Source organism: Panthera onca (assembly GCF_046562875.1).
Source record: "Panthera onca isolate mPanOnc1 chromosome E1 unlocalized genomic scaffold, mPanOnc1 haplotype 2 h2.Chr16_ul_3, whole genome shotgun sequence".
In the NCBI taxonomy this organism is placed as follows: Eukaryota; Metazoa; Chordata; class Mammalia; order Carnivora; family Felidae; genus Panthera; species Panthera onca.
In genome coordinates, this window is record NW_027675817.1 from 146,190 (window position 1) to 170,363 (window position 24,174).

Genomic DNA, 24,174 nt, shown 5'->3' on the forward strand with positions numbered 1-24,174 from the left:
CACATCCTCCCATTTTACAGGATTATCCCTCTCTGGGGCTGATGACCGAGAAGCTATCCCAGAAAAACATCAATTTGATCTTTGCTGTAACGGAAAATGTAGTCAGTCTCTACCAGGTGACTGTGCCTTCAGGGATTTCGGGAGTGGGGTCTGTATTGGGTGGAGCCGTCTCTGGGAACCCAGGCACACTAGCACGGGCCATGCTTCCCAACCAGGAAAGCCCCTCCTCCAGCCTATTCCCAGGGGCAAATGGTTCCTTTTTATGGTCTCTCTCCTCCAACCTTGAACCTCAGGGGATGGGTGTGTTGGTGTTTGTGGTGCTGGAGGGGAGTAATTTATTGGGGGAGAGGGGTGTGAGAAGTTCTTTATAATTTTTCTCAGGGCTGCAAAACTGCTAGGTTTGTTCCTGGAAGTGACAAGTAAAATATCCCATCCTTCCCTCAATCTTCGTTTCAAGACCCTCATTCTGATTTGGGGAGGGCTTTTGAGATCACCCTCTTCATTTAGTCAGCCTTGTACATCTCTCTGTCTTACCTTCTAGAACTATAGCGAGCTCATCCCAGGGACGACAGTGGGGGTTCTGTCTGCCAATTCCAGCAACGTCCTTCAGCTCATTGTTGATGCTTATGGGGTAAGTGTCTCGCACTGGGGTTGGGTCTGCTAAGAATCCACCTCACTCGGCATTCCCCAGGAGGGAACGCAGATTTTGGAGTCCTGGATGTGAGTCCACGATGCAGCCTTCACTGCCTTCCTCTTATTCTTCTAGAGGCTGGCTGGTGGCCAGCACTGGGAGGAATGCAGCCTTCTGAGAGGGAAATGGCTCAGAAAGAATTGCCAGGGAGTGTCAGGAGCAGTGGGTGGAAGAGCTTAGAGAAGGTGGAAAGGAAAGAGAGGTTGGGGGTGGTGATGAGGAAGGACAGGGTGAGGGATAGGGCTCCAACAATAGAGAGAAGAGGGAGCTGAGCCAAGGGGAAGATGAGGTTGGTTAAAAATTAGGTAAAAAAAGCTACTATCCAAGGTGACCAGTGCTAGCCCTCCCTTTTTGCATGTCTCTGAGGCTTGCAGGAGGGTGTGGCTGGTTTAGATTTTACCCAGATTCAACTAGACACCAGGGGGCACAGAGAGAGAGAGAGGAGCAGACCTTGGGCAGGAAATATTGTAAGAAATAGGCTCCTAAGGATGCTCTCCTCTGGCAGCTTCTAAGCAAACCCCAGCACCCAGCACTGCCGCGGTGAGTCCATGGCCACCTGGTATTTTACTTGGGGTGGAATTGGTTCCTGTCTACTTCCTCTCGGCTCATCTCCTTAACCTTCTTTTGCCCCCTTTCTGCTCAGAAAATCCGCTCTAAAGTAGAGCTGGAAGTGCGGGACCTCCCCGAGGAGCTGTCTCTATCCTTCAACGCCACCTGTCTCAACAACGAGGTCATCCCTGGGCTCAAGTCTTGTGTCGGACTCAAGATTGGAGACACGGTGAGGTGGGCTGGGCTGGGCAGGGGCTGAAGCTTCAGCTCTGGCCCTGGCCTTTGCCCCTGAGCGTCTGTGGGCACCCTTCCATTCCTCCCCTGCACCTTCTTCCCGAAGGTCATTACAAGTTGGATATAACGGAGCTGCCAACCTTTTCCTCTGACTCCTGTTGTCTAAACTTCTCCGCTACGTGGAGATCTTTAAAAAACTTGCGTTTAGCTTACCTCTGTTTGTTTATGCACAGCTGATTGCAAATGAAAATATTTCTTACCTTTGGCCCAGTCTCCAGCCTCCCCTAAGGTAATACCTGTCTTTCCTCTACAATGTGAAATGGCAGTCACATCTACCGATAGTTGCTGAGCGCCAACTTTGTGCCAGGCATCATTCGCTGCTGGAGATTCAACAGCAAATGGAACAGGCAAAAATACCAAATACCCACTGTCATAGACTTCCAGAACGCAAATGTTCATTTTGCCTCTCAGGTCCCTCTGTGGCCTCTATGGCTTTCTTTCCTTACTGGTTCTCTTCTGCTTCTGCCGATGGGGGGAGGGGTTGGTGAAGAGGGAGGGAAGCAGAAAGGGGGATAGCTATATCTCTATCACCGGTATCACCTGTATCTCTATCATTTCTGTATCTAGGTCCATCCATCTGTCCGTACACCTATCTATATTCTAGAACATGTGCACATATCCTGTCTAAGAAATATTGGCCGGAAAGGTGTTTGACTGCACAAGTGATGATGTACTATATGGAAATTAAACAGTAGATCCTGAGCCTTTGGTCACTGTGTGGCATCGTGTGGTGCCATATAGTGCTTTGTGTGTCTGGCTGACTGACCTTGTGTATAATCAGTCCAGCTGGCTTCATTGGCCAGAGAAGAATTTTTATAAGATCACAGGTTCTGTTCTGCTTGAGCTGGCTTATTTCACAGGTGGAATTAAAACACACACACACACACACACACACACACACATATCCAGGGGCACCTGGGTGGCTCAGTTGGTTGAGCATCCAACTTCAGCTCAGGTCATAATCTTGTAGTTCGTGAGTTCGAGCCCCACCTCAGGCTCACTGCTGTCAGTCTGTCAGCGCAGAGCCTGCTTCAGATCCTCTGTCCTTCTCTCTGCCCTTCCCCCACTTGCAGTCTCCCAAAAAATAGATATATATATAAAAAAAACCAAAACCAACCTCTCTCCTGACTGTAAATTATGTCTGTGCACCCAACCAGATACAACTGGACAACTGTCCCCAGGCTTTTCTTTTTGCTTTGCAGACCTTGGTCATTTGGAGGCTGAGGAACTCCAGGTTGCTGGGGGATGAGACACCCAGTTTGGATATTCCCGGGCAGGGCAGGGCGGGGCAGGGCGGGGCAGGGCGGGGCTTCTTTCCCTCCAGGGCTGGAGTGATAACAGGGTGCGCCTGTGTTTGAATGCGGTCTTCCTTTCCACCCAGGTGAGCTTCAGCATTGAGGCCAAGGTGCGAGGCTGCCCGCAGGAGAGGGAGAAGTCCTTCACCATCAAGCCTGTAGGCTTCAAAGACAGCCTCACCGTTCAGGTCACCTTCGACTGTGACTGTGCGTGCCAGGCCCATGCTGAGCCTTACAGCCGCCGCTGCAACAATGGCAACGGGACCTTTGAGTGTGGGGTGTGCCGCTGCGGGCCCGGGTGGCTGGGGTCCCAGTGCGAGTGCTCCGAAGAGGACTACCGCCCCTCGCAGCAGGAAGAGTGCAGCCCCCGGGAGGGCCAGCCCGCCTGCAGCCAGCGGGGCGAGTGCCTGTGTGGCCAGTGCGTCTGCCACAGCAGTGACTTTGGCAAGATCACGGGCAAGTACTGCGAGTGTGATGACTTCTCCTGCGTCCGCTATAAGGGGGAGATGTGCTCAGGTGAGTGAAACTGCACACCCTCCCGCCCCTGTACCCGCGCACGCTCGCTCGCACATCCACAGCCTCTGGAAACTTAGGCCGGGGCTTAGGTGGGCACAGGAAGGCCCAGCAGGCAGAGCCGAGTGGATGGTCCTTCCACTCCAACGGCAGAAGACAGGAAGGAGGTTCTCTGTAATTCCGCTCTGCTCCCCGCGTCCTTGCTCCTGGGGTACACAGCGGAAGGGAGCCTCTGCTCTCCTGGAGCATGGGAACGAGTGGGGGAGCCTGAAGGTGAAGACCGTTATTTTCTTTTCTTCCACCTGCCATCCTGCTAATACTTTAAATCACTGGCTCTTGATCATTTCAAGGATGCGGAACAACTCCCTTTTTAGGTTAAAAAAAAAAATCTCTGGCTGCTGGTAATTAGATTTTTAGTAGTTACAGATTCGGAAACTGCATGGTATCAGAATGCGTAGTAAAGTTGGTAGTAATTATTTTACATGAATTTGTCTTTTCATGACAAGACTTGGAAAATAGTAAAAAAGCAAGGCAATGGAGCACGTTTAACAGCCAATACACTCGGAACAATGAGTGGAAAATCATAAGCTCTTTTTACATGCTGGCACTATTTTGTTATCGCTATTGGCACTATAACGTTTTGGATTCTAGATCTGTGCTGTCAGATATAGTAGCCCCGTGTGGCTATTTATTTGTAAATTAGTCACATTGAATTATAACTTAAATAAAATTTAAATAAATTTAAGTTAAATGAAAAATGAGGGGCGCTTGGGTGGCTCAGTAGGTTAAAGCTCTGACTGCACTGCCAGGGTGTTGACTGCATAGAGCCCGCTTGGGATTCTCTCTCTCTCTCTGCCCCTCCCCCATTGGAGGTTTTTTTTTTTTTCCTCTCTCTCAAATGAACTTAAAAAAATTTAAAAAATAAATGAAAAATGAAAAATTCATTTCCTCTGTTGCTCAGGAGCTCCACGTGGCTCGTGGCATGCTGGACAGCACAGACATGGGAAAGGATTGCCATTGAGAGGCCCAGCCTGCAAACTGGGGGTTACGATTTTGGCTCCTTCTACCTGCAGGATACTTTTTGTCCTTCTCATTACAAAATTCAGTAAAGTCTTGAGGCCCACGGAAAATCTCAACCTGGTCTTTCCTTGCCCTAAAGACTGCTCCTAGGCTACTTCCCCAGCTAGACCAAGTGGAACTAATGTGAATGTCGTCTGTATGTGCTGACAATACTTGCAGAGGCAACTAGGCAGCCTGAGTAGTTCCTGGGGCACTGGGGATAGGTTTTCACTGGATTATGGTCTCTGAGGCTTGATTCCTCTTGTGACAGAGAGATCAAAGACATTTGCAAGTTGTTTAGGATTGGTTTATGGGTGTATTGTGTGGTTAATTAACACAGATTATAATTGGCTTCTTTGGTGATCAAATCTATGGCGGAGATTGGCTTCCTTTGCAATGGGGCTTAAAGGAGCCGAACTAATCCAACCAGATGTTCACTTTAACATCTGCCTTTAAGAAAGCTTGATTAGAAAGGGCTGCCAGTGTGGTTCAGATGGTTAACTGACTCTTGATTTCGGCTCAGGTCACAATCTCAGGGTTTGTGAGTTTAAGCCCCACGATGGGCTCCTCCCTGACACTGTGGAGCTTGCTTAGGATTCTCTCTCCCTCTCTCTCTGCCCCTCTCCTGCTTGAACTCGCTCTCTCTCTCAAATAAATAAACTTTAAAATTTATATATATATATATATATGTATATATATATATGTATATATATATATATGTATATGAAAACTTGATTAGAAAGGTAAATCTATGTCATTCTTTTAAAAAAAAATTAAAAAGGGGGCACCTGGTGGCTCAGTTGGTTAAGCATCCTACTTCAGCTCGGGTCATGATCTTGCAGTTTGTGAGTTTCAGCCCTGCGTCAGGCTCTGTGCTGACTGCTCAGAGCCTGGAGCCTGCTTCAGATTCTGTGTCTCCCTCTCTCTTTGCTCCTCCTGTGCCCATGCTCTGTCTCTGTCTCTCAATAAGAAATGTTAAAAAAACAATTTGATTCTAAAAAAACTTAAAAAATTTTTTTTAATGTTTATTTATTCTTGAGAGAGAGAGAGAGAGAGAGAGAGAGAGAGACAGAGACAGAGCATGAGTGAGGGAGGGGCAGAGAGAGAGAGAGAGAGGGAGACACAGAATCCGAAGTGGGCTCCAGGTTCTAAGCTGTCAGCACAGAGCCCGACATGGGGCTCGAACTCACAAACCTTAAGATCATGACCTGAGCTGAAGTCGGAGGCTTAACTGACTGAGCCACCCAGGTGCCCCATAAATCTATGTCATTCTAAAACATGCCCAAGTCACATAAAAAAGACTTCTTTTTATTATCTACAACATTGTTTCCTTTATTCATGTCAGCAAAATTTGACAGAGATTGGAAAAAAATGGTAGCAGGGAGATTAGGGGAGAAAGAGATCAGGCACGGACCCCCCAACAGCAGTTTGAATTAGAGGGTGAGGGAGGCATTTCAGCTCATTTTACTAGTGAATAGTACTTACATCATATTCAGAGTACCAAAAGGAATGGTAAGTTTGATGTGGGAGACCACGGGGAGTAGGGTGGGGCTGAGGGGAAGAGGGTTGTCCTACGTGAGGCCTACAGATAGCCCCTTGGGGGCACCAGGGACAGAGGGAGGGCCACTTGTCCTCCAAGCCTCCTGGTTCCTGGTCTGGTATGAGGCAGGGTGGGAGGGACCGCGGGCAGAGTGTGTTTCCTTCAGCTGCTGGCCCCACCGATGCTGCGAAACAAAGCCATCGGGTTCAGCAGCCTGCTTCCTGCCTCTCACTGGTGCAAGCACAGCTCGTCAGCAATGCGCTCCACCCAATTCAGGAGGGAACCCCAGGCAGCAGCTCAGAGGCCTCCCTCCCCCACTGCCAGCCCGGGTGTTGTGTGCCTACTGGCTGCAGGTCTGGATCCTGTGGTGCTGCCGTCACACTCCCCAGTGACGGATGCTCAGGGACACACACTTATTGAGCACCTGTTCTGTGCCAGGCGCTCAGTCCACACGGGTGAACAGGGGGCATGCGTGATTCCTGACCACTCAGTTTGTAGACCAGTTCACCATTGTCTCTTCCCTGGGCTGCTGGCCTGGTCTGTTCTTTGCTGCAAGCAGTGGCTCACGAGGGGGGCATGCTATGACTTAGCCATTTCCCCAGCCTCTGGCCTTCCCCCTCCCCGCTGGAGGCATGGTCTTTTGTGGTCATCTGTTATCAGCACTTCCTTCGGAAACATCAGGGAGTGCATCCTTCTCCCCGAGGGACTCCCCGAGGGACTCATCCTTCTCCCCGAGGGACATCCATGAGCATAGATTGATCAGACACCCCTGAGCCAGGTTCTGTGCTGTAGTGTTGTGGGATAGGGAGGCATGAATAAGACAGTTTTGCCCTTAATTAACTTACCTGAGGATAATTCACAACATGAGGCAGAACGTGCCAGATCTTAGAAGTGAGGCGTCCTTGGGGCGCCTCGGTGGCTCAGTTGGTTAAGCGTCCAACTTCGGCTCAGGTCATGATCTCGTGGTTTGTGAGTTTGAGCCCCGCGTTGGGCTCTGTGTTGACAGCTCAGAGCCTGGAGCCTGCTTCCGATTCTGTGTCTTCCCCTCTCTCTGCCCCTCCACCCACTCTCACTCTGTCTCTCAAAAATAAATAAAACATTTTTAAAAAATTAAAGAAAAGAAGTGAGTTGTCCCTGGGGAATGTTATAGGAGTCTCCTGGAGAGAGACCCAGTGTGAACAGAGGAGGCCTGGGTGGCTTCATGGAGGAAGTAGGATGTCAGACAAAGGGTCGGCTCATAAGGCAGGGAGGAGTGGGGCTGACATCGGCCTGGGAGTCACGCTCTATAGGGAGAGGTCATTCCCTCTGACCTAAAATACTTGCTCCTCCCTTACCCCTCCCCCTCCCTCATCTCCACCCCTCCCCTGCTGCCTTCTTTTCTATTTCCCTCCTCTTTCTTACACTCTCTCTTCATTTCTCACCCTCCTCCTCTGACTTTGCTGTGAACCCAGGCTCAGCCACCCTTTTGCTGGAGGGATGCCAGTCCTGTGACATTACCGCACTGTAGCTTCCTTCTGAGGGCTGACCCTGCCAGGGCTCGGGCTCGGCCTGCCGGCTCCGGCCCGCCACTCTACTTCCAGCCTCGCTCCGTGGCTGGCCTGGCAGACCATCTTCTCAAAGGTTACTTTGTTTGGCCTCACAAAGGAAACACTATGGGACAAGGGTTTCTGAGGAGGCGGAGGCCTCCGGGTGCTGCCAGACCTCTGTGGCGTCTGCCTTTCCCTGTTCGGGAGCCATCACTGAAAGCTGCTTGTAGTAGACACTGTGGGGCCCCTCCAGCTGCTGTTAGGGCTGCTGATAATGGCTCACAGCTGCCCCTTCCTTGGAATTATCTTCAGCTGACAGGAGCTGTCTTGCCCTCAGACCTGGGCCAATGACTGGTGGACAAAGGTTACACAAGACCATTCCCTTTGCCTCCGGGTGGAGCGGGCTCTACTCTCCAGATATTTGGAGCTGGGGCAGCTGACCTTATGTTTGCCATCCAGAAAGAAGCAGACATCTCTTTCCAAGGCAGCAAAGGTGTGTCTGAGTCTTGAATAGAGGATGGTGCTAGGATCACTGGCAGAGAGACTCATTGACCAAGGGCCTCTAGTCAGACCCACTGGGGTCCCTGGGGAGCAGAAGATGCCAGCTAGTGTCTGTTTGAGCCTATGCACCTCGCTCTCCTCCACCATCTTGGGGCCCATCCGCTCACACAGTGACATGATTTTGAGACCCGTTGAGGTTACTTCCCCTTGGCTCCCTGCCTTTCCTCTGATTAACAGTCAGATTTTTATTATTCATCCACTTCTTCCTGATTCGGAATCCTTGAGAATGAGTCACCCTTTCTTCTGAGTTTGGGAGAGCCAAGTTTTCAAGCCTTGTTAAGTGATTAGGGGGATGTAGCACTGAGAGTTAACACCTGCATTTAACCAATCTACCCCCTACCCCAATCTCTCTTTCCCATTCCTACATTCATGCAGTAAAGTGAGTAGGTCTTTCCTACTAGGGCTGATGGCTCTCTGCAGTACTGTGATGATACAACACAGGGCACATGCTGGTGAATGTGTGTGTGGTTCCCAGGATTTTTTTTTCTTTTTTAATGTTTATTTACTTATTTTGTGTGTGAGAGAGAGAGAGAGGGAGAGAGAGAATCCCAAGCAGGCTCCAGGCTGTCAGCCCAGAGCCTGATGCAGGGCTTGACCTCACTAACCAAACCGTGAGATCATGACCTGAGCTGAAATCAAGAGTCAGATGCTTAACCAACTGAGCCACCAGGCACCCTACCCAGGAACTTAACTAGGACACAAGCTCCACGGTAATAGGGACCTTTCCTGTCTCATTCACTGCCGAATCTCCAGTGCCCAGTGTGAGCTCAATAAATATTTGTTGCATAAATGGATAAAGAAACATTAATTGCATGCCTACTGTATTTCAGACGTTACGCTAATCCCTGCCGACGGACAAATTGATATGTCCTCTCTCACTGTGGAGCTCAAAATCTAGAAAGAGAAACAGATAGGCAAGCAAATGGGCTGGTCATGAGGGTTAAAATAGAGGCATATGTAAGTGCTGGGAGAACACGTAGTAGACAATTTGCTCCGGGGAGGTCAGAAAAAGTTATGGAGGGGAAGGAACTTTTGAGTTGAGCTTCGAAAGGTAAGTGGGAGTTTGGTAGCGATCACAGGACGAAAGGGCGTCAAGGCAGAGCTAGCAGCATGAGGCTAGAAGGATAGAAGGTGGTGACGCTTCCGTGGGGTGTTAATGAGTGGCCGTGGGAGGAGGGTGGATGAGGGTAAAGCTGGAGAGCAGGCTGAGCCACGGGTTGGGGCCCCTCACCTGCTGCCCGCCCCCTCGGGCTGTGTGCTTTCAGGTCACGGCCAGTGCAGCTGTGGGGACTGTCTGTGTGACTCCGACTGGACCGGCTTCTACTGCAACTGTACCACGCGCACCGACACCTGCATGTCCAGCAACGGGCTGCTGTGCAGCGGCCGGGGCGAGTGTAAGTGCGGCAGCTGCAAGTGCATCCAGCCCGGCTCCTACGGGGACACCTGTGAGAAGTGCCCCACCTGCCCTGACGCCTGCACCTTTAAGAAGTGAGTGGGCAGAGAAGTGAGTTGGAGCCAGTCGGGTGCTAGAAGGAGGGAGGGGGTCCCCCAGGCTAGAATCCCCAACCCTCCAGGTTCTTACTCACCAAAGCTTCAGGAGGAGGCGTCCGCTGCAGCTAAGAGGCTAGCTTTCCTCTTCCCACGGAAAAGTTTGGGCAAAGAGGGAGGGAGAGCCAACCATGCAGGGGCCAAAGTAGCACCCGCTGGACTCCAGTTGGAGAAACCCCTCTCCTGGGATGGCATCCTGAATCCCTGAGTTGGGAGGAAGGCTAAACCAGGGAACTTCTGGGGAACGTTCTCATGTTCCGATCGTGTGGGAGAGTTGGGCTGGAGTTATGAAGGATTCTGTGAAACAGGAGATGTTCGCTAGTACAAACTCCACTCATCTGGGGTCAGGGGAAGCTCCTGCCATTTCTCTTGCCACTTTCAGCAGGGCTGGGCTCATAGGCATGCAACCTGTGCATTTGTACAGAGCCCTGTGCTTAGAAGGGCCCCATGCTTGGTTTACCGCTCTGCTGGCACTGTCTTGTAATGCTTAGGGATTTTTGAACAAGGGGCCTGACATCTTCTTTTGTGCTGGGTCCCCAGATTACATGACCGGTTCTGCCTTTAAGGCTCCTCGAAGTGGCACACGCCTTACCTCCTGTCACACTCTCGGATGGGACATGAAGAAGTTTAATGAGGGGACTGGGGCCTTCTGCCTGCCAGGCTCTGCCTCTGGGTGAGGAGGAACTCCCACCCCTGAACTCCAGACCCGACCCTCTGGGTCCCCCAGAATTGTCTTACAGGGGTTTTTGTTTCGGTGTTTGTTTTCCAAGGTGGGGCAGCTTTCTGGTGTGTGGATGTCAGAGCTGGACTGACACACACGTAGGTTTGCTCCTCTCTCGTCTTTTTTGTTTCTTTATTTTTGAGAGAGAGAGAGAGAGACAGAGTGCAATTGGGGAGGGGCAGAGAGAGGGACACATAGAATCTCAAACAGACTCCAGACTCTGAGCTGTCAGCGCAGAGCCTGACGCAGGGCTCAAACTCACAGGGCTCGAACTCGAAGACGGCGAGATCATGACCTGAGCCGAAGTCGGATGCTTAACTGACTGAGCCACCCAGGCGTCCCTCTCCTCCCTTGTCTTAATCTCTGTGTCGTCTCTCTTTTAGGAAGTGTGTGGAGTGTAAGAAATTTGACCGAGGAGACCTACATAAAGAAAATACCTGCAGCCGTTACTGTCGTGATGAGATTGAGCCTGTGAAGGAGCTCAGTAAGCTCAGCATGTCTTAGAATTGTGCACATATGCGGCTGCTGAAGTTTTCAGTTGATCCCAAAACGTGTCTATGTCTCATCAGTAAAATGGAAGAGTAATCCCTGCCTCAAAGGCATGTTGTACAGACCTGATGCACACTAGGCACTTAATAAAGGCCAGCTTCCCTGAGTCCTCTTGTGCCCTCTGCTAATTTGTTCCACAGTCCCTCCCCATTCTGCTGCTTCCCAGCACCCACAGACTCAGCAAGACCCTACAGATAACTTTTAAAGTATGTAGAAATCAACCCTAACTTGACCTCCCCAGGGAGAGGAAGACAATGCATCCCATTTTACGGATGAAGAAACCTAGGCTAGGTGATGTCAGTTTAGGAGGCTAGTAACCATTTACTGAGTTTACTTAACTGAGAGTGTTCAGCAATGCCCAGGCATACTGCTCTGCTGGTTTGGAGGGAAACCTTCACCCTTATGGATTTTAGCTAAAATCATAATGCTGTAGCCTTTTTTGGCTCTCTGGAGCCCTTCCTAGAATAAGACAGATAAAAATACAGTGGTGAGCAAAACTCTTGCCTGCAGTCATTGTAGTTTGAATTTCTTTTTTTTTTTTTTTTTTTTTTTTTTAAATTTTTTTTTTTTTTCAACGTTTATTTATTTTTGGGACAGAGAGAGACAGAGCATGAACGGGGGAGGGACAGAGAGAGAGGGAGACACAGAATCGGAAACAGGCTCCAGGCTCTGAGCCATCAGCCCAGAGCCTGACGCAGGGCTCGAACTCACGGACCGTGAGATCGTGACCTGGCTGAAGTCGGACGCTTAACCGACTGCGCCACCCAGGCGCCCCTGTAGTTTGAATTTCACCTTGACCAAAAAGGGGATAATCTTTGTTGCTGTCAGCACATCTGATGTTATCTGGGTCAGCTAGGCATTGGTTGGTCTAGGGAGATGGCAATCTCTCCTGAGATAGCTGTCTCTCACGAAGGCAGGAAACATGTTTTCAGTGAGAGCCACAGTGAGACACAGCCAGTCAGTCGGCTTCTGGCTTGGGGTGTTACAGAAAAGGGTCAGCTCTCTGGATCCTTTGGCTAATATCAGAAGTGGGGCTGGTGGGGGGGGGGGGGTGAGGGGCATGATTTGGGGATTGAGTTTGAAGAGACGGCTTTTCCTCCTGAGGAGAATCGGTATGCTGTGATTAGCTCAGGCGGGCAAGACTGCTGAGAGAGATGTGAGATGTTTTTATTACCTAGACCAGAGGGGAATCTCAGGTTAGTTGAAAGTATTTCTCTTACCCCCACCCCCGTGCCATGATAATCATAAAGATAAATGCTTGTTTGTATGGAATTGTGTAACTTATAAAAGTTAGGCAAGTATCTTTTCATACACATGATCTTGTCTTTTTCTCAGCCACCTAGTAGAGTAGAACTGTGGTACTGTTGTTATCTTCATTTTGCAGATGAGGAAACTGAATCTCAGGAAAGCTACATAACTTGCCCGAACAAGTTAAGCTTAGAATGAATCTGGAAATCCTTACTCTTTCCACTGTACTCTTATACCACTAGTTTTCGGGCGGCTCATTGAGTTCAAGTCTGATACTACACTTGATCTTAGCCAAAAGGCCGAGAAACAATCATTGAGTTCAAGTCTGGTGTGCTCTGAGACTCCTGTTTTAGTTCTGTTCCATCACGTACTTGTGTTGTGATCTTGGTGCATTTGCTTAACATCATCGTGTGTCAGTTTTACCTGTCTGGTTGCATCACTATAGGACGTGGTGCAAATGATAGAGGGGCACCTATAGTTTCCCTGTCAGAATAAGAGGCTTCAGAATTAGAAGGGGTGAAGCCTACAAAAAAGTGATGGGAGTCAGAGAAGAGAGGCTGGCTCTGGAGAGGAACACTGGATCAGACGCAGAAACGGAAGAAATGTAAGGGCTTTGCCAACAAACTATTGAGAATAGTTGAGCCAGGAGGGAAAGGAAAGAGAGGGAAGGGAACACCCTTCTCTATTAGGTACTGTTCACTTGACATCATTTAGTTCTCTACCAGTGTTGTGAGGTGGGTTATCCTTTTCCTTTCATAGATGAAGAAAGAGCCAATGAGGTCAAGTAACTTCCCCAATATTACGCAGCTGACAGGTGGTAGAGCCAGGCTTTGAATCACACTGTGTCATGTGTTCTGTCATGTCCCTTCCAAGGGAAGGAATACGAACCAAAAAGGGTCTGGGAGGGACAAAATTCAGCAGCGAGGGTCATCTAGAGGCAATTGCCAGGCACAACAGCCATCTCAAGTCTAGGCATCTTGCCTAATGTCAGGCATAGGGTTTCCTGTTGCATACTTTCTCAGAAGTCCCATGACTGGGGTTTGGGGATGGCCCCGTCTTCCAGGAATTGCCTTGTTTTTCACTCTCCCATATTTTCCCCTTCCTCAGAGGATACTGGCAAGGATGCAGTGAACTGCACGTACAAGAATGAAGATGACTGTGTTGTCAGATTCCAGTACTATGAAGACTCCAGTGGAAAGTCCATTCTCTATGTGGTAGAGGAGCCAGGTACGTGAACCGCCAGGGCCCCTGACACTGCACCTATAGGGAGAGGGAGAGCCACGTTAGGCAGCAATTTCCACCCATTACGCCTCTTACACAGAACAGCCAAGTTAAGACTACCTTACAAGTGGTAAGTTAGGGCCTGTCATCTGGGGGTGGGAGATATTTAAATACCAATCTTTGTGAGAAAGTGACTTGCTAATTGAGGAGGCAGAAAAAGAAGGTGAGTAAGGAAAGGAAGAAGGTAGATATGGATCCCACGAAGGGACAAAATACATCCTGGCATTTTTTTGAGGTGACAGTATTAAGAAGTGAGGAATTTAAAGTCTGGGACTCTTCAGCATCCGCTCCACTTAAGGTCAGGTGGTTGCCAAGGGCAACCTGTTCGCTGCTTCAGAGGAAGGCCTGATGCTTTGAGGTGTTGACCTTACCAGGGTCACCATGAGACACAGTACTGGCTTTGAGGCACCAAGCCAAGGTGTTCTGAGCACTGAAAAGATAGTGCTTGCTCTCACAGCCTTCTGGAAGCAGGAGGAGCTCATCCGTCATACACAGACCAACCACAGGTTTGTCGCCATCCAGTGTAGTAGATTAGCTCTCTTCCCCTTACCACCCCCGTCTCCTTCCTTTCTCTTACACAACAGACGAAGCGATGAATCACTAGAAAATATTTTCGAGTACTTATTGTATATCAGCCAGTAGACTAGGTGCTGGGAATATAACAATAAATCAAGCAGATGTGGCACTCACAGGCCAGGGGGAGAGGGACATGTAAATTGATAGTGATACTGCTGAGGGACAAGGGCTGTGCCAAGGCGGGGGGTAGACAGGAGCTTCTATGAGTGAAGGAACAATGTCTGAAGGCAGAGACTAAGTCAGTTGGTTGCTCGTCAGTTGATTCCTACAGCTGTAGAAATTTCTTCAAATCCTCCTTCAGACCAGGGTCCAGCAAACACTTTCTGTTCAGGGCCAGGGGTTAAATATTTTAGGCTTTGGCGGCACCTGGGCGGCTCAGTTGGTTAGGTGTGTGACTCCTGATTTCAGCTCAGGTCATGATCTCATGGTTCATCGGTTTGAGCCCCACATTGTGCTCCGCACTGACAGTGTGGAGCCTGCTTGGGATTCTCTCTCTCTCTCTCTCTCTCTCTCTCTCTCTCTGCCCCTCACCCACTCGTGCTTTCTCTGTCTCAAAATAAATATTTTAGGCTTTGTGGGCCTTGTGGTCTCTGCCATGACTACTCTGCCATTGTAACAGGAAGGCAGCCATAGTCTATATTTAATGCACAAGCCTAAGTATATTTAGAAAGACAGGTGGCAAGCCACATTTGGCTCCCAGACAATAGCTTGCTGGCCCCTGCTTTAGGAAAGTGGGTCTCCAACTTTTCTATGTTCCCCTTGCTAAAAAATCGAGAGTCCTGAGCCCCATGCTGCTTCCATGAGCCTCTATGTTCTTTTTATTTGATTTTTTATTACATTTTTAAATGTTCATTCATTTTTTGAGAGAAAGATGGAGCACGAGTCGAGAGAAAGATGGGAGGGGCAGAGGGAGAGGGAGACACAGAATCCGAAGCAGGCTCCAGGCTCTGAGCCCAACGCAGGGCTCGAACCCATGAACTGTGAGATCATGACCTGAGCCAAAGTCAGACACTTAACCGACTGAGCCACCCAGGTGTCCCCAGCCTCTGTGTTCTTGAATAGTGCTCCTGGCAGTTGTGAGACGCCCCAATATTTGAGTGCCTCTGCTTTGGACACATCACTTCCCCTAGTGAGCCTTCTCAGACCTCCTCCATCATCCTTTCTTCTGATTCGGTTGGGTGCTCCTGTTTGAGTCCCAGAGCAGCTGTGTTTCCCTTAGATGGGCCTTCATTCCACCATTAACTTGCTTCTTTAATCACCCATCTCCCTCAGTAGATCACGTGCCCCACGAACACACGAACCATCTGTCTTATCTATCGTTATATCTCCATACTTGGCTCAGTCATCTACAGAGAAGATACTTAGTAAACGGGTTTTGAATGAGTTACTAGGACTGATTATTCGAGTTGACAGGCAGGCTTGCATACATGTTGATAACCTGCTCGGAGAACTTTGGCTGCTTGGAGAAGGAAGCGGGTGACAGTGGAAAGAAGCTCTACTACATCCGGGTCAGCCAGGGTGTTGCTGGCTGCATGGGTACCGGAGAGCATGGCGCCCCCTACCGTGATATTGTTCACCTGCCTTTCCCAGGGCTCTCACCCTTCAGAAGGGAGAAGGAAGGTAAAGGAAAGGGTATGACCTTAATTTTATTTAGCGACTCAAGGGAAAGCTGACATGGGAAGGGGAGAGGGCAGAGTCTGGGTATGTATCTGTGGGGGAGCACATGTGGATTATTTGGCCATGACCCCTCACACTTTCCCGCCCACCTGTGTTAACACGTTTCATGGATTTTTCCACACCCGCCCTATTTGCACCTTTGTGCTTTCTCATTTTTGAAGGGCAGTACGTTCTTGCTTTGGGGTTTAACGTTACTTCATCTCTGCTATAACAATCCTTGCAGGTGCTTCTGCTGTAACACCAAAATCTTTTGGCTTGATATTCTTAGATGGAATCCACTACTTGGAATTATGGGGCAGAAAGATGGTGATAACCTGAGCTGGTACAAATAACCCCCCAGGGTGGGGGGTGGAGTAGCTTTTCTGATGTAGATTCCATCCTCCACATGAGGAGATGGGACCCCAGACCCATATTCCCTATCTTGTTGCCCTGGAATTCTGAATTTGACCTCTCTTCTCACCTACCGCCCCCAACTATTTTCAGGGGTTCTGGCTTTGTGCAGAATGTGTCATCTGAGGTCCCAGAGCATAGGAGGGGATTATTCTCATTCTCTTCCCCAACTCATGCCTTTGCGGATGGTCTCCCTGAAGGGCTGGGCCACTGCAAGGCAGTAGAGACAGCACTGCCAAAGGGCTTGGCCTTGACTGGGTGGTGTTCAGCCTACTATGTGGAGTGGGCTCCGCTGAGCTGGGTCCTTATCACTCCCAGATAGAGTTGCCTCGTCGAATACAATATGTCCCATTCAACATTTAGTACCTACTTAGGCTGAAAAATTATTGTTTATCTGAAATTCAAGTTTAACTGGATTTCCTGTGCTTTTGTCAAACCTGCCAGCCCTGCCCAGTCTTTCCTGACCTTGGGTCTCCACGATGGGTCCTCATCACCGTGGCTGAGAGAGCTCTCTAGAGACTAGCTGATCTCATCATCTTCTTCCGGGAATCCTGCCATCTACTCCTTTCAGGACAAATGCTTAATAGATGTTTTTGCCTGAAGACCTCTTGACATTCTACTTGTCCTGCCCATACTGACATGCAGAATTGAAGAGATTTCACTCTGAGGTTTGAGGGTCAGCCCTCTCTTCCCAAGAATTCATAATTGTTGTTCCCGGAAAAGCTGGTGCCCTTCACTCCTGGGAACTCAGACACTGGAACCTCACAGCCTCTCTCCAGATGCTCCTTTAATTATAGACAGGTTATAATTTGGTAGCTTGGGAAATAGCCAGCTTGGGTCTGCATCGGTGGTTGTTTTTGGGTCATGTGTGGTGAGCATAGGGTGTATGTTTAGAGAAGAAGGTGGGAGACAGTGTGGAAAGTAGGCATGACCACCTCTCCAGACCCATCAATACCCGTATATTCAAACACCTAATTACATAACACCTGAGAAGTTACTGGAGTGAGGTCACCCATCAGACACCTGTGGTTTATGGGAAGCAGAGCTCTGCAGAGCACAGTCAGCTTGGTCTTCAGAGGGGTGATGCACCTCTGTCTGTGTTGGTTGTTGACTAGGGTTGAACAGGAAGTCGGCTTTCAATAGGGTTAGGATTAAAGATGACGAAATATTTTGGGAAGGAACCCAAAATATTGTCTGGGTTGGCAGGCTTCCTGGTCTCTGTGCTAACAAGGACATTAGGTTCCCAGCCCTCAGAGATGTACATATCCAAACCAGAGAAACAAATACAAATGCCTAAGGAGCTAGGTAAATAAATTAGTGAAAACAGGTGTAACAAGAACACGAGTAATAATGGTAGCTGATAGTTATTGAGCACTGAGTCTGTGCTAGGCAGTGTTCTGAGTTCTTTAAATATATTTAACTTATTTGTTTATTTTTACAGGTTTCTTTTTTTTTAAATATTTATTTTGTGGGAGGGAGAGAGAGAGAGAGAGAGAGAGAGAGAGCATGCACGAGTTGGGGAGAGGGGCAGAGAGAGAGGGAGAGAGAGTCCCAAGCAGGCTTCATGATCAGCATGGAGCCCGATGCCTGGGTGGCTCAGTTGGTTAGGCGTCCTACTTCAGCTCAGCTCACGACCTTGCAGTTCGTGGGTTCAAGCCCCTATTGGGCTCTGTGCTGACAGCTCAGAGCCTGGATCCTGCTTCAAATTCTGTGTCTCCCTCTCTCTCTGCTCCTCCCCCACTCATGCGCACTCTCTCTCTCTCTCTCTAAAAAAGAAATAATCCTTAAAAAAATAAATAAGTTGGGGTGCCTGGGTGGCGCAGTGGGTGTTCGACTTCAGCTCAGGTCATGATCTCACAGTTCGTGAGATCGAGCCCCGCGTTGGGCTCTGTGCTGGCAGCTCGGAGTCCGGAGCCTGCTTCGGATTCTGTGTCTCCCTGTCTCTCTGCCCCTCCCCCATACATGCTCTGTCTCTCTCAAAAATAAATAAACGTTAAAAACAATTTTTAAAAGTATATATTTAACTTAACTATGCTTCATAAGTTTTGGAATTCAGTGCTATTACTTTCTCCATTTTAAACATGGAGAGATAGGAAACAGACACCCAGAAAGGTTAAATAGTTTATCAAAGGTCACATAGCAAAGTAAGTTGTCAGCCAGGATTCGAACCCTGGCGGTCTAGCTCCAGAACCCACAGTAGCACAGCCTCCATGACAAGTTAACATGTTGCCTCTGTTTAGTGGAGAAAAGAGGGTGGTGACAAGTCTGGCAAACTAGAAAATGTGTCCCATCTAAAGGGGACAGCAGCTACTCACATCTAACCAGAGCTGCCCTGTGGGTGCAGTGTTTCCAGACCTTTTTATTTATGTTTAAAAAATTTTTTTTTACTTTTATTTATTTTTGAGAAACAGAGTGAGACAAAGCGTGAGCAGGGGAGGGGCAGAGAGAGAAGGAGACACAGAATCTGAAGCAGGCTCCAGGCTCTGAGCAAGCAGTCAGCACAGAGCCTGATGCGGGGCTCGAACCCACAAAGTGTGAGATCATGACCTGAGCCGAAGTCAGACGCTCAACCGACTGAGCCACCCAGGCGCCTCTATTTATTCATGTTTTTAAAGGGAAGAAGAAGAATCTGAAGTTTTAGGGGGATAATCTCCTGATTATTCCATGCTGCCAACAAAATAAAAATTTAATCAAGCTTTTGTTTTAAATCCAGTAGAGTTAACATAAAATCAACTTTTTAATAAACACTTGAGTAGGTTAGATTCTACCGGGGGTGACCTGCTTATGACCTCTAATTTAAACTACTCAGGACAGATTATTGCTGTCTTAAATATTGGTGCTCCCCCCCCCCCCTTTAAAAATTTTGATTTATTTTGTAAGCCCTGTTTCCCTCAGAGAGATTTCTAGTAATTTCTTACTTGGTCAGGTTGCCTTTACAACGTCCCTGCTCTGTGCTCTCTCCTGACAGAGTGTCCCAAGGGTCCTGACATCCTGGTGGTCCTACTCTCAGTGATGGGGGCCATTTTGCTCATCGGCCTTGCTACTCTGCTCATCTGGAAGCTCCTCATCACCATCCATGACCGGAAGGAGTTTGCTAAATTTGAGGAAGAGCGAGCCAGAGCAAAATGGGACACAGTAAGAGTCGGGGCTGGGCATTTTCTTAAGTCATTGGTTTGAGAGCCTCAACTGGAAATAGTAGGTACTTAGGGGAGCCAGGTTCAGCCAGCACCATAATTTCCCAGTTAGTCTCTGTTGTGGAAATTGGGAGATGGTCCTGTTGTCTTTATTATTCCTGAAAACCACCTGAGTCTCTCACTGCCACACAGTGACCATAGGTCCCATAGGTGAGAACTGACTGAGTACAGGTAGGGCCCAGCTCTGCTCTGGACACTGACATAATCAAAAGGAAACATATTCTCTAATTGAGGAAGACAGGACAAATGATGGGGGGTGGGGAACGTTATTATTGCCAGTTTGTAGATAAGAAAACTGAGCACAGAGACGTTCAACAGCTTGCCCAATTGTGGGAGAGAATCAAGTTATGATAGAAATGACTCTTTGGGCCAGCCTCTTAAAACATATCCTCTCTGCAATTTATTCTGATTGCATTCAATCAAGCATCTATTGAGAACTTTCTATATACTTAATTTTGCTCTGTTCTCCTTTGGCTCATCTTCCACATTCTGACTTTTTTTTCTGGACCTTCCAAAATGGCTGTTTGAGTCCATGAATGTCTAGCGGGAGGCTGAAAGTTTGTTCTCATTTGATGGTCACCTCAGGCCTTGGTACTCAAGGGTCCCAAGAAACTTGAGATGTTTCTGTTCGTACAGTGTAGAAATCTGGAATCTCAGCGGCACATGAGAATGTGTTGTATTTCTTGAAATGGGACTCCTAAAGACGGCCAGATCTTATGGGATTTATCACTTTTTGTTAGAAAATAATTTGGGCAACCCAGTGAGGGTCTTATTTTTTCCTGCTAACATGACAGTGGGTAGCGCTTGGAAGGATGAGATGAGAACAAATTAAAATTATTTTGAGTGAAAGCTATCCTCTCTGTTTCAGCTACCACCTGCTACATTTCTCGTCTCTGCCCGCATCCGCCAGCATAGTCACAACAAAAGAAAAAAAAAATTGGAGAAGGGCAAAAGAGAGAGTTCAGGAGAGAAGCAGGAAATAGATACTGGCTACAAGTGGTACTGAGGTGTTTGGGGATCACCAAAAAGTAATGGGTTGAATTCAACCCCTTCGAAACAGCAGCACAATGGCATTCCACTTTCTCTCTCCTCTTATTTCCTACCCACTCCCATCTCAGGAGCGAATATGGGGTTACAATGAGCATTAAGCGATTCATGGATGGTGTAGCCCGGAGAAAGGTGTCTTGGGTAAACTCTTCAGGCGAAATGTAATCATTGAGGGCAGGGAACAATTGAGGAATTCACTGTAAGACACATTTCTGTTCTCTCCGCAGGCCAACAACCCACTGTATAAAGAGGCCACATCCACCTTCACCAACATCACCTACCGGGGCACTTAATGACAAGCAGTCATCCTCAGTTCACTGTCAGGCTGTCCCAGAATTGTGGACACATCTGCTGTCATGTTTACAGGGAACGAAATCCGTGGGGCAGGATCGGGGGCTGGGAGTGGGGTGGGTTACAAGAATGTCAGTATGTGGAGGTGTGGGTCTCTGTGCGTGTGTGCGCGTGAGTGTGCTGCATGTGGGGGAGTGTGTAATTTAAAACTTGAGGTGTGTCCAGACACGTGGAGCTCCTCAGCCTTTGTCCGCAGAATGCCTCCTTCAGGGATCCTTCCTGCTTAACCTTAGGGTGACCCACGTAGCTGAGCAGGTACTGTTCATTACCTCACTGAGAAGCCAGCTTTCCTTTTCCGGCCATTTCTCCCGAAGAGAAGGGCAGGGCTGAGCCTCTCGTTCCAGAGGAAGGGGCCTTGACTCTGCCTTGAGTTGACGGTTCTTGGGTCCGACGCTCAGCAGCTCTGATAGCAAATGCTGGGCTCCGCAGCCTTGTCGTGTCATCTGGACTTTGATCTCCTTTGCCTTCCCTCAGGCTGACGGAGAAATCAGAAGCAAGAGCAGCCATCGGAGTTGCCTATGTCTTTTGCTGTCCCCTCAATCCAGTATGGTTCTCTCACAAGGGGAGCCCTTGCCAGCAATTCTGTTGGGAGTGAGGATGGGAAGGCCACTCAGGGGTCATGCATGGCCTGGATGAATGTGCCAGAGTCCCCCAGTTCATAATCATCACCCTTCACATTTGTCTCCTTGGCACCCCACCCTAGAAGTTCGATTGGAGGACGCGTGTTACCCTTAGACCAGCATCACCTCTTTACCTGCTACGTCTACACTCTCACTGCTGTAGACATTTGCTACATACTGGGAATTTCTTTCATGACCGGACGCTTTTCCTCCCAGGGAGAGTGCTGTGATGAGAGCCAGAGATCTGGCCCCACCCTTCAGGCCCTCTGCCCCTTGTCCAAGGCACCCCCCCGCCCCTACACCCAATCTGGTGCTTCTGTGTGCTACATCCATCCATGGGGCTGATTGCACTTATCTACCTCTTGGCTGTCTTGTGAAGGAATCATTCCCATGGGTCTCTGAGTCTGCTGGGCATATGTGCCACATTTAGAATGATGGGCCAGTTGTATCAGCGTGTGTGGCCTATTCTCCTACGGGCTGGGCAACCTCATTTTAACTCAGTCTTTAATCTGAGAGGCCACAAGTGCAATTTTATTTTATTTTTCTCATTGGGTCACCTGAAACCATGATGAGGCTTGCTTAATCTAAAGGAACATGTACAGAAACACATTTGCATTATATTTTGTAGTTTTATTTGAGGAGGAAGGAGCATATTTAAAAACAAACAAACAACCCCACATAGACTTGGGATGGATACAGACCCTCCCACTTGGCATCATTCATAGGGAGTTGCTGCCCATTTGCTGGATCTGTAGGGGCTCTCTCATCCTGGGAGCCTGTGGGGATGGCCCCACGGGCATGCTGGGCCATTCTGAGCAGGAGGGGTACAAGTGGTTCTTTTCTCCTAGCAGTTGCTTCCTTGGTGTTCACATTGGTCTAAACATTAACAACCACCCTCACCCCCCATTCATCAAGAAAAAGGAAAGAGCTATAGACGATCTGTGGTCTGACGATCAGAAAATGTAAGTCCTGGCCTCATTGTTGCAGCTGAGGAAGTTTTACCCTTAATTAAGGCAAGCCTCTCTTCCTTCCCTTCGGGGCTCAGTTTTCTAGTTTGAAAAATGATAGTTTGGACCAGCCAGTCTGGAAGGTGTCTTTCAATATTGATAATCTGAGATGCTGGGATTTACTGTGGCATCAGACATACAGTCAAGATTCCATGAGATGTTGATACTACTTTTTTTGTTAAGTTGGGAGATCTGAGAGACCAGCTTTTGCAAGAGCAGATGTCATTCCACATCACCTTTCTCAATGAAAAAGCCTCATTCTGTCCTCTCTTAGAGCCCCTTCTCCAATGTTTGTTAGCAGTCACATTTCCTAATGTAGCACTTAAGCTCCACTTAGTTTATTATTCCTTAGCTCACTTTGCACACGTTTGCATCCACATATAAGGGAGAGGAATCCATTAAGAAGTAGCTGAAATGTGTATTCTGTATTCGTGTGTTAACACTGAGAATAAGCCTTGGAATTAGGAGTAGGGCAAATGACTGAGCCTTGTCTCACCCATGGATTACTCTTTACTGAAAGGGATGGTAGTACAGTAGAGGGGTAAATGGGGGAGGGGAGGGTCGATAATGAATCCCAGAAGTTTAGAACCTAACTATACCCTTTGGCTACTGAGACAAGAGTCCATTAAAGCAGTAGTTGGACCTTTTCTTTAGATAAGATGGTTTATATGAAGACACTATATCAAAGGAGGAAGAACATATATTTAAAGGATGAAAAAATCAGTAGGACTCTTTGAGCTTCTGGAAAGAGACTCCTAGGCTTTAAAAAGGCGCCGGGTGGTTCAGTTAGGTGTTTGACTTTGGCTGAGGTCATGAACTCACATTTCGTGAGTTCCAGCCCCACATCAGTCTCTGTGCTGACAGCTCAGAGCCTGGAGCCTGCTTCGGATTCTGTGTCTCCCTCTCTCTCTGTTCCTTCTCTGTTCACGCTCTCTCAAAAATAAATAAAGATTAAAAAAAAAAAAAAGACCAATACTCTTTGTATGCGGGGAGAACCTGTAGCTGCGTTCGCAAGACAGCAAATGGCAGTCAGTTTGGGCATCACGTAGGGTGAACATCTAAATAGTATTTTGGTATCAGCACAGCCCAAAGAAGTTATTTATTTGTGCTCAGCTCATCTGGAGAGAATGTATGTTCAGTCTCAGGGTGTGTGGATAGTAATGGGAAGCTTGGGATGCTCCTGACAAGTTGTCACATAACGAATCCCTTCTTTCTCTCTCAGATATTCCTAGACCATCCATGATTTCAAGATCCCTCTCTTTGTTAGGTATTCCTGGTTGAAATGACTTAAGTGCCTTCCTGACTTCCTAACCACCCCCTCTGTTTGAATTGTGCAACAGTAAATTAAATGTGCTTTCCAAAAAGAATTGACCTAAGGCTGCCCAGTTCTTCCTGTGTTGTTATTTCTGTTTTCTTTGGGTGAAAAGAGTAAATGTCATCGCCTCAAAAATGATTATTTTAGAACAAGCCTGTTTCCAAATGTAACCAAATGATGACCACCACGGGGACTGAAGTTTACTCCAGAACCCAGAGCGTTTCTTTAGACTTTCATAATGTTTTCAAACTGAGTAGGTTATTGCTGTTCTAAGAGTTGGAGTTTTTTGTCTTTTAATTGGGGATTTTTTAGGAACTTGTGCAATCTCAATAGAACAGACTGTCAGTTTGGCCTAGGTTTTGTTTGCAGGAGGCATAAATCAGTACAATAAAGGCTTGATGGCAGATTATTGACAGGATCATTTAAATGCCCAGCTTTAGGGGGAAAAATGCCCAACTTTTATTTAAGGAATTGGGTCTCAAAATGTGGTTTGAGGACCAGCAGCCTCCATATCACCTGGGAAGTTGTTAGGAATAAAAATGCACAGGCCACGCCCCAGGGCTACTAACTCAGAAAATCTGAGATGGGGCCGGGCCCGGTGTTCTGTTTCAGCAAAGCCCTC

At 48.2% G+C, this 24,174-nt stretch overlaps 1 protein-coding gene and 1 pseudogene across 2 annotated transcripts; one reads left to right on the forward strand and one right to left on the reverse strand.

Moving 5' to 3' along the window:
- LOC144615419 (integrin beta-3-like) lies at window positions 1-23,604 on the forward strand. Of its 2 annotated transcripts, none has more exons than XR_013553798.2 (9): window positions 1-116; window positions 542-631; window positions 1,335-1,469; window positions 2,916-3,345; window positions 9,294-9,516; window positions 10,681-10,781; window positions 13,202-13,321; window positions 16,463-16,686; window positions 18,987-19,050. XR_013553798.2 is itself a non-coding variant. In XM_078442371.2 (9 exons), the coding sequence occupies exons 1-9, from the start codon at window positions 42-44 to the stop codon at window positions 20,550-20,552; spliced, it is 1,407 nt and encodes a 468-aa protein (XP_078298497.1). In that variant the 5' UTR covers window positions 1-41; the 3' UTR covers window positions 20,553-23,604. The 2 variants fall into 2 exon arrangements, 1 of the variants encoding a protein (XP_078298497.1); XM_078442371.2 differs by lacking the exon at window positions 16,463-16,686 and adding an exon at window positions 20,487-23,604 and having other exon boundaries at window positions 18,987-19,153.
- LOC144615420 (U2 spliceosomal RNA) lies at window positions 12,251-12,405 on the reverse strand (annotated as a pseudogene).
- Window positions 23,605-24,174: the final 570 nt, after the last annotated feature.

Bases quoted from the DNA above. Each gene is read 5' to 3' on its own strand.
- LOC144615419 (XM_078442371.2), top strand. From the start codon at position 42: ATGACCGAGAAGCTATCCCAGAAAAACATCAATTTGATCTTTGCTGTA. The intron at 632-1,334 runs GTAAGTGTCTCG...CTTTCTGCTCAG, and splicing joins TCATTGTTGATGCTTATGGG to AAAATCCGCTCTAAAGTAGA. The intron at 13,322-18,986 runs GTACGTGAACCG...CTCTCCTGACAG, and splicing joins CTATGTGGTAGAGGAGCCAG to AGTGTCCCAAGGGTCCTGAC.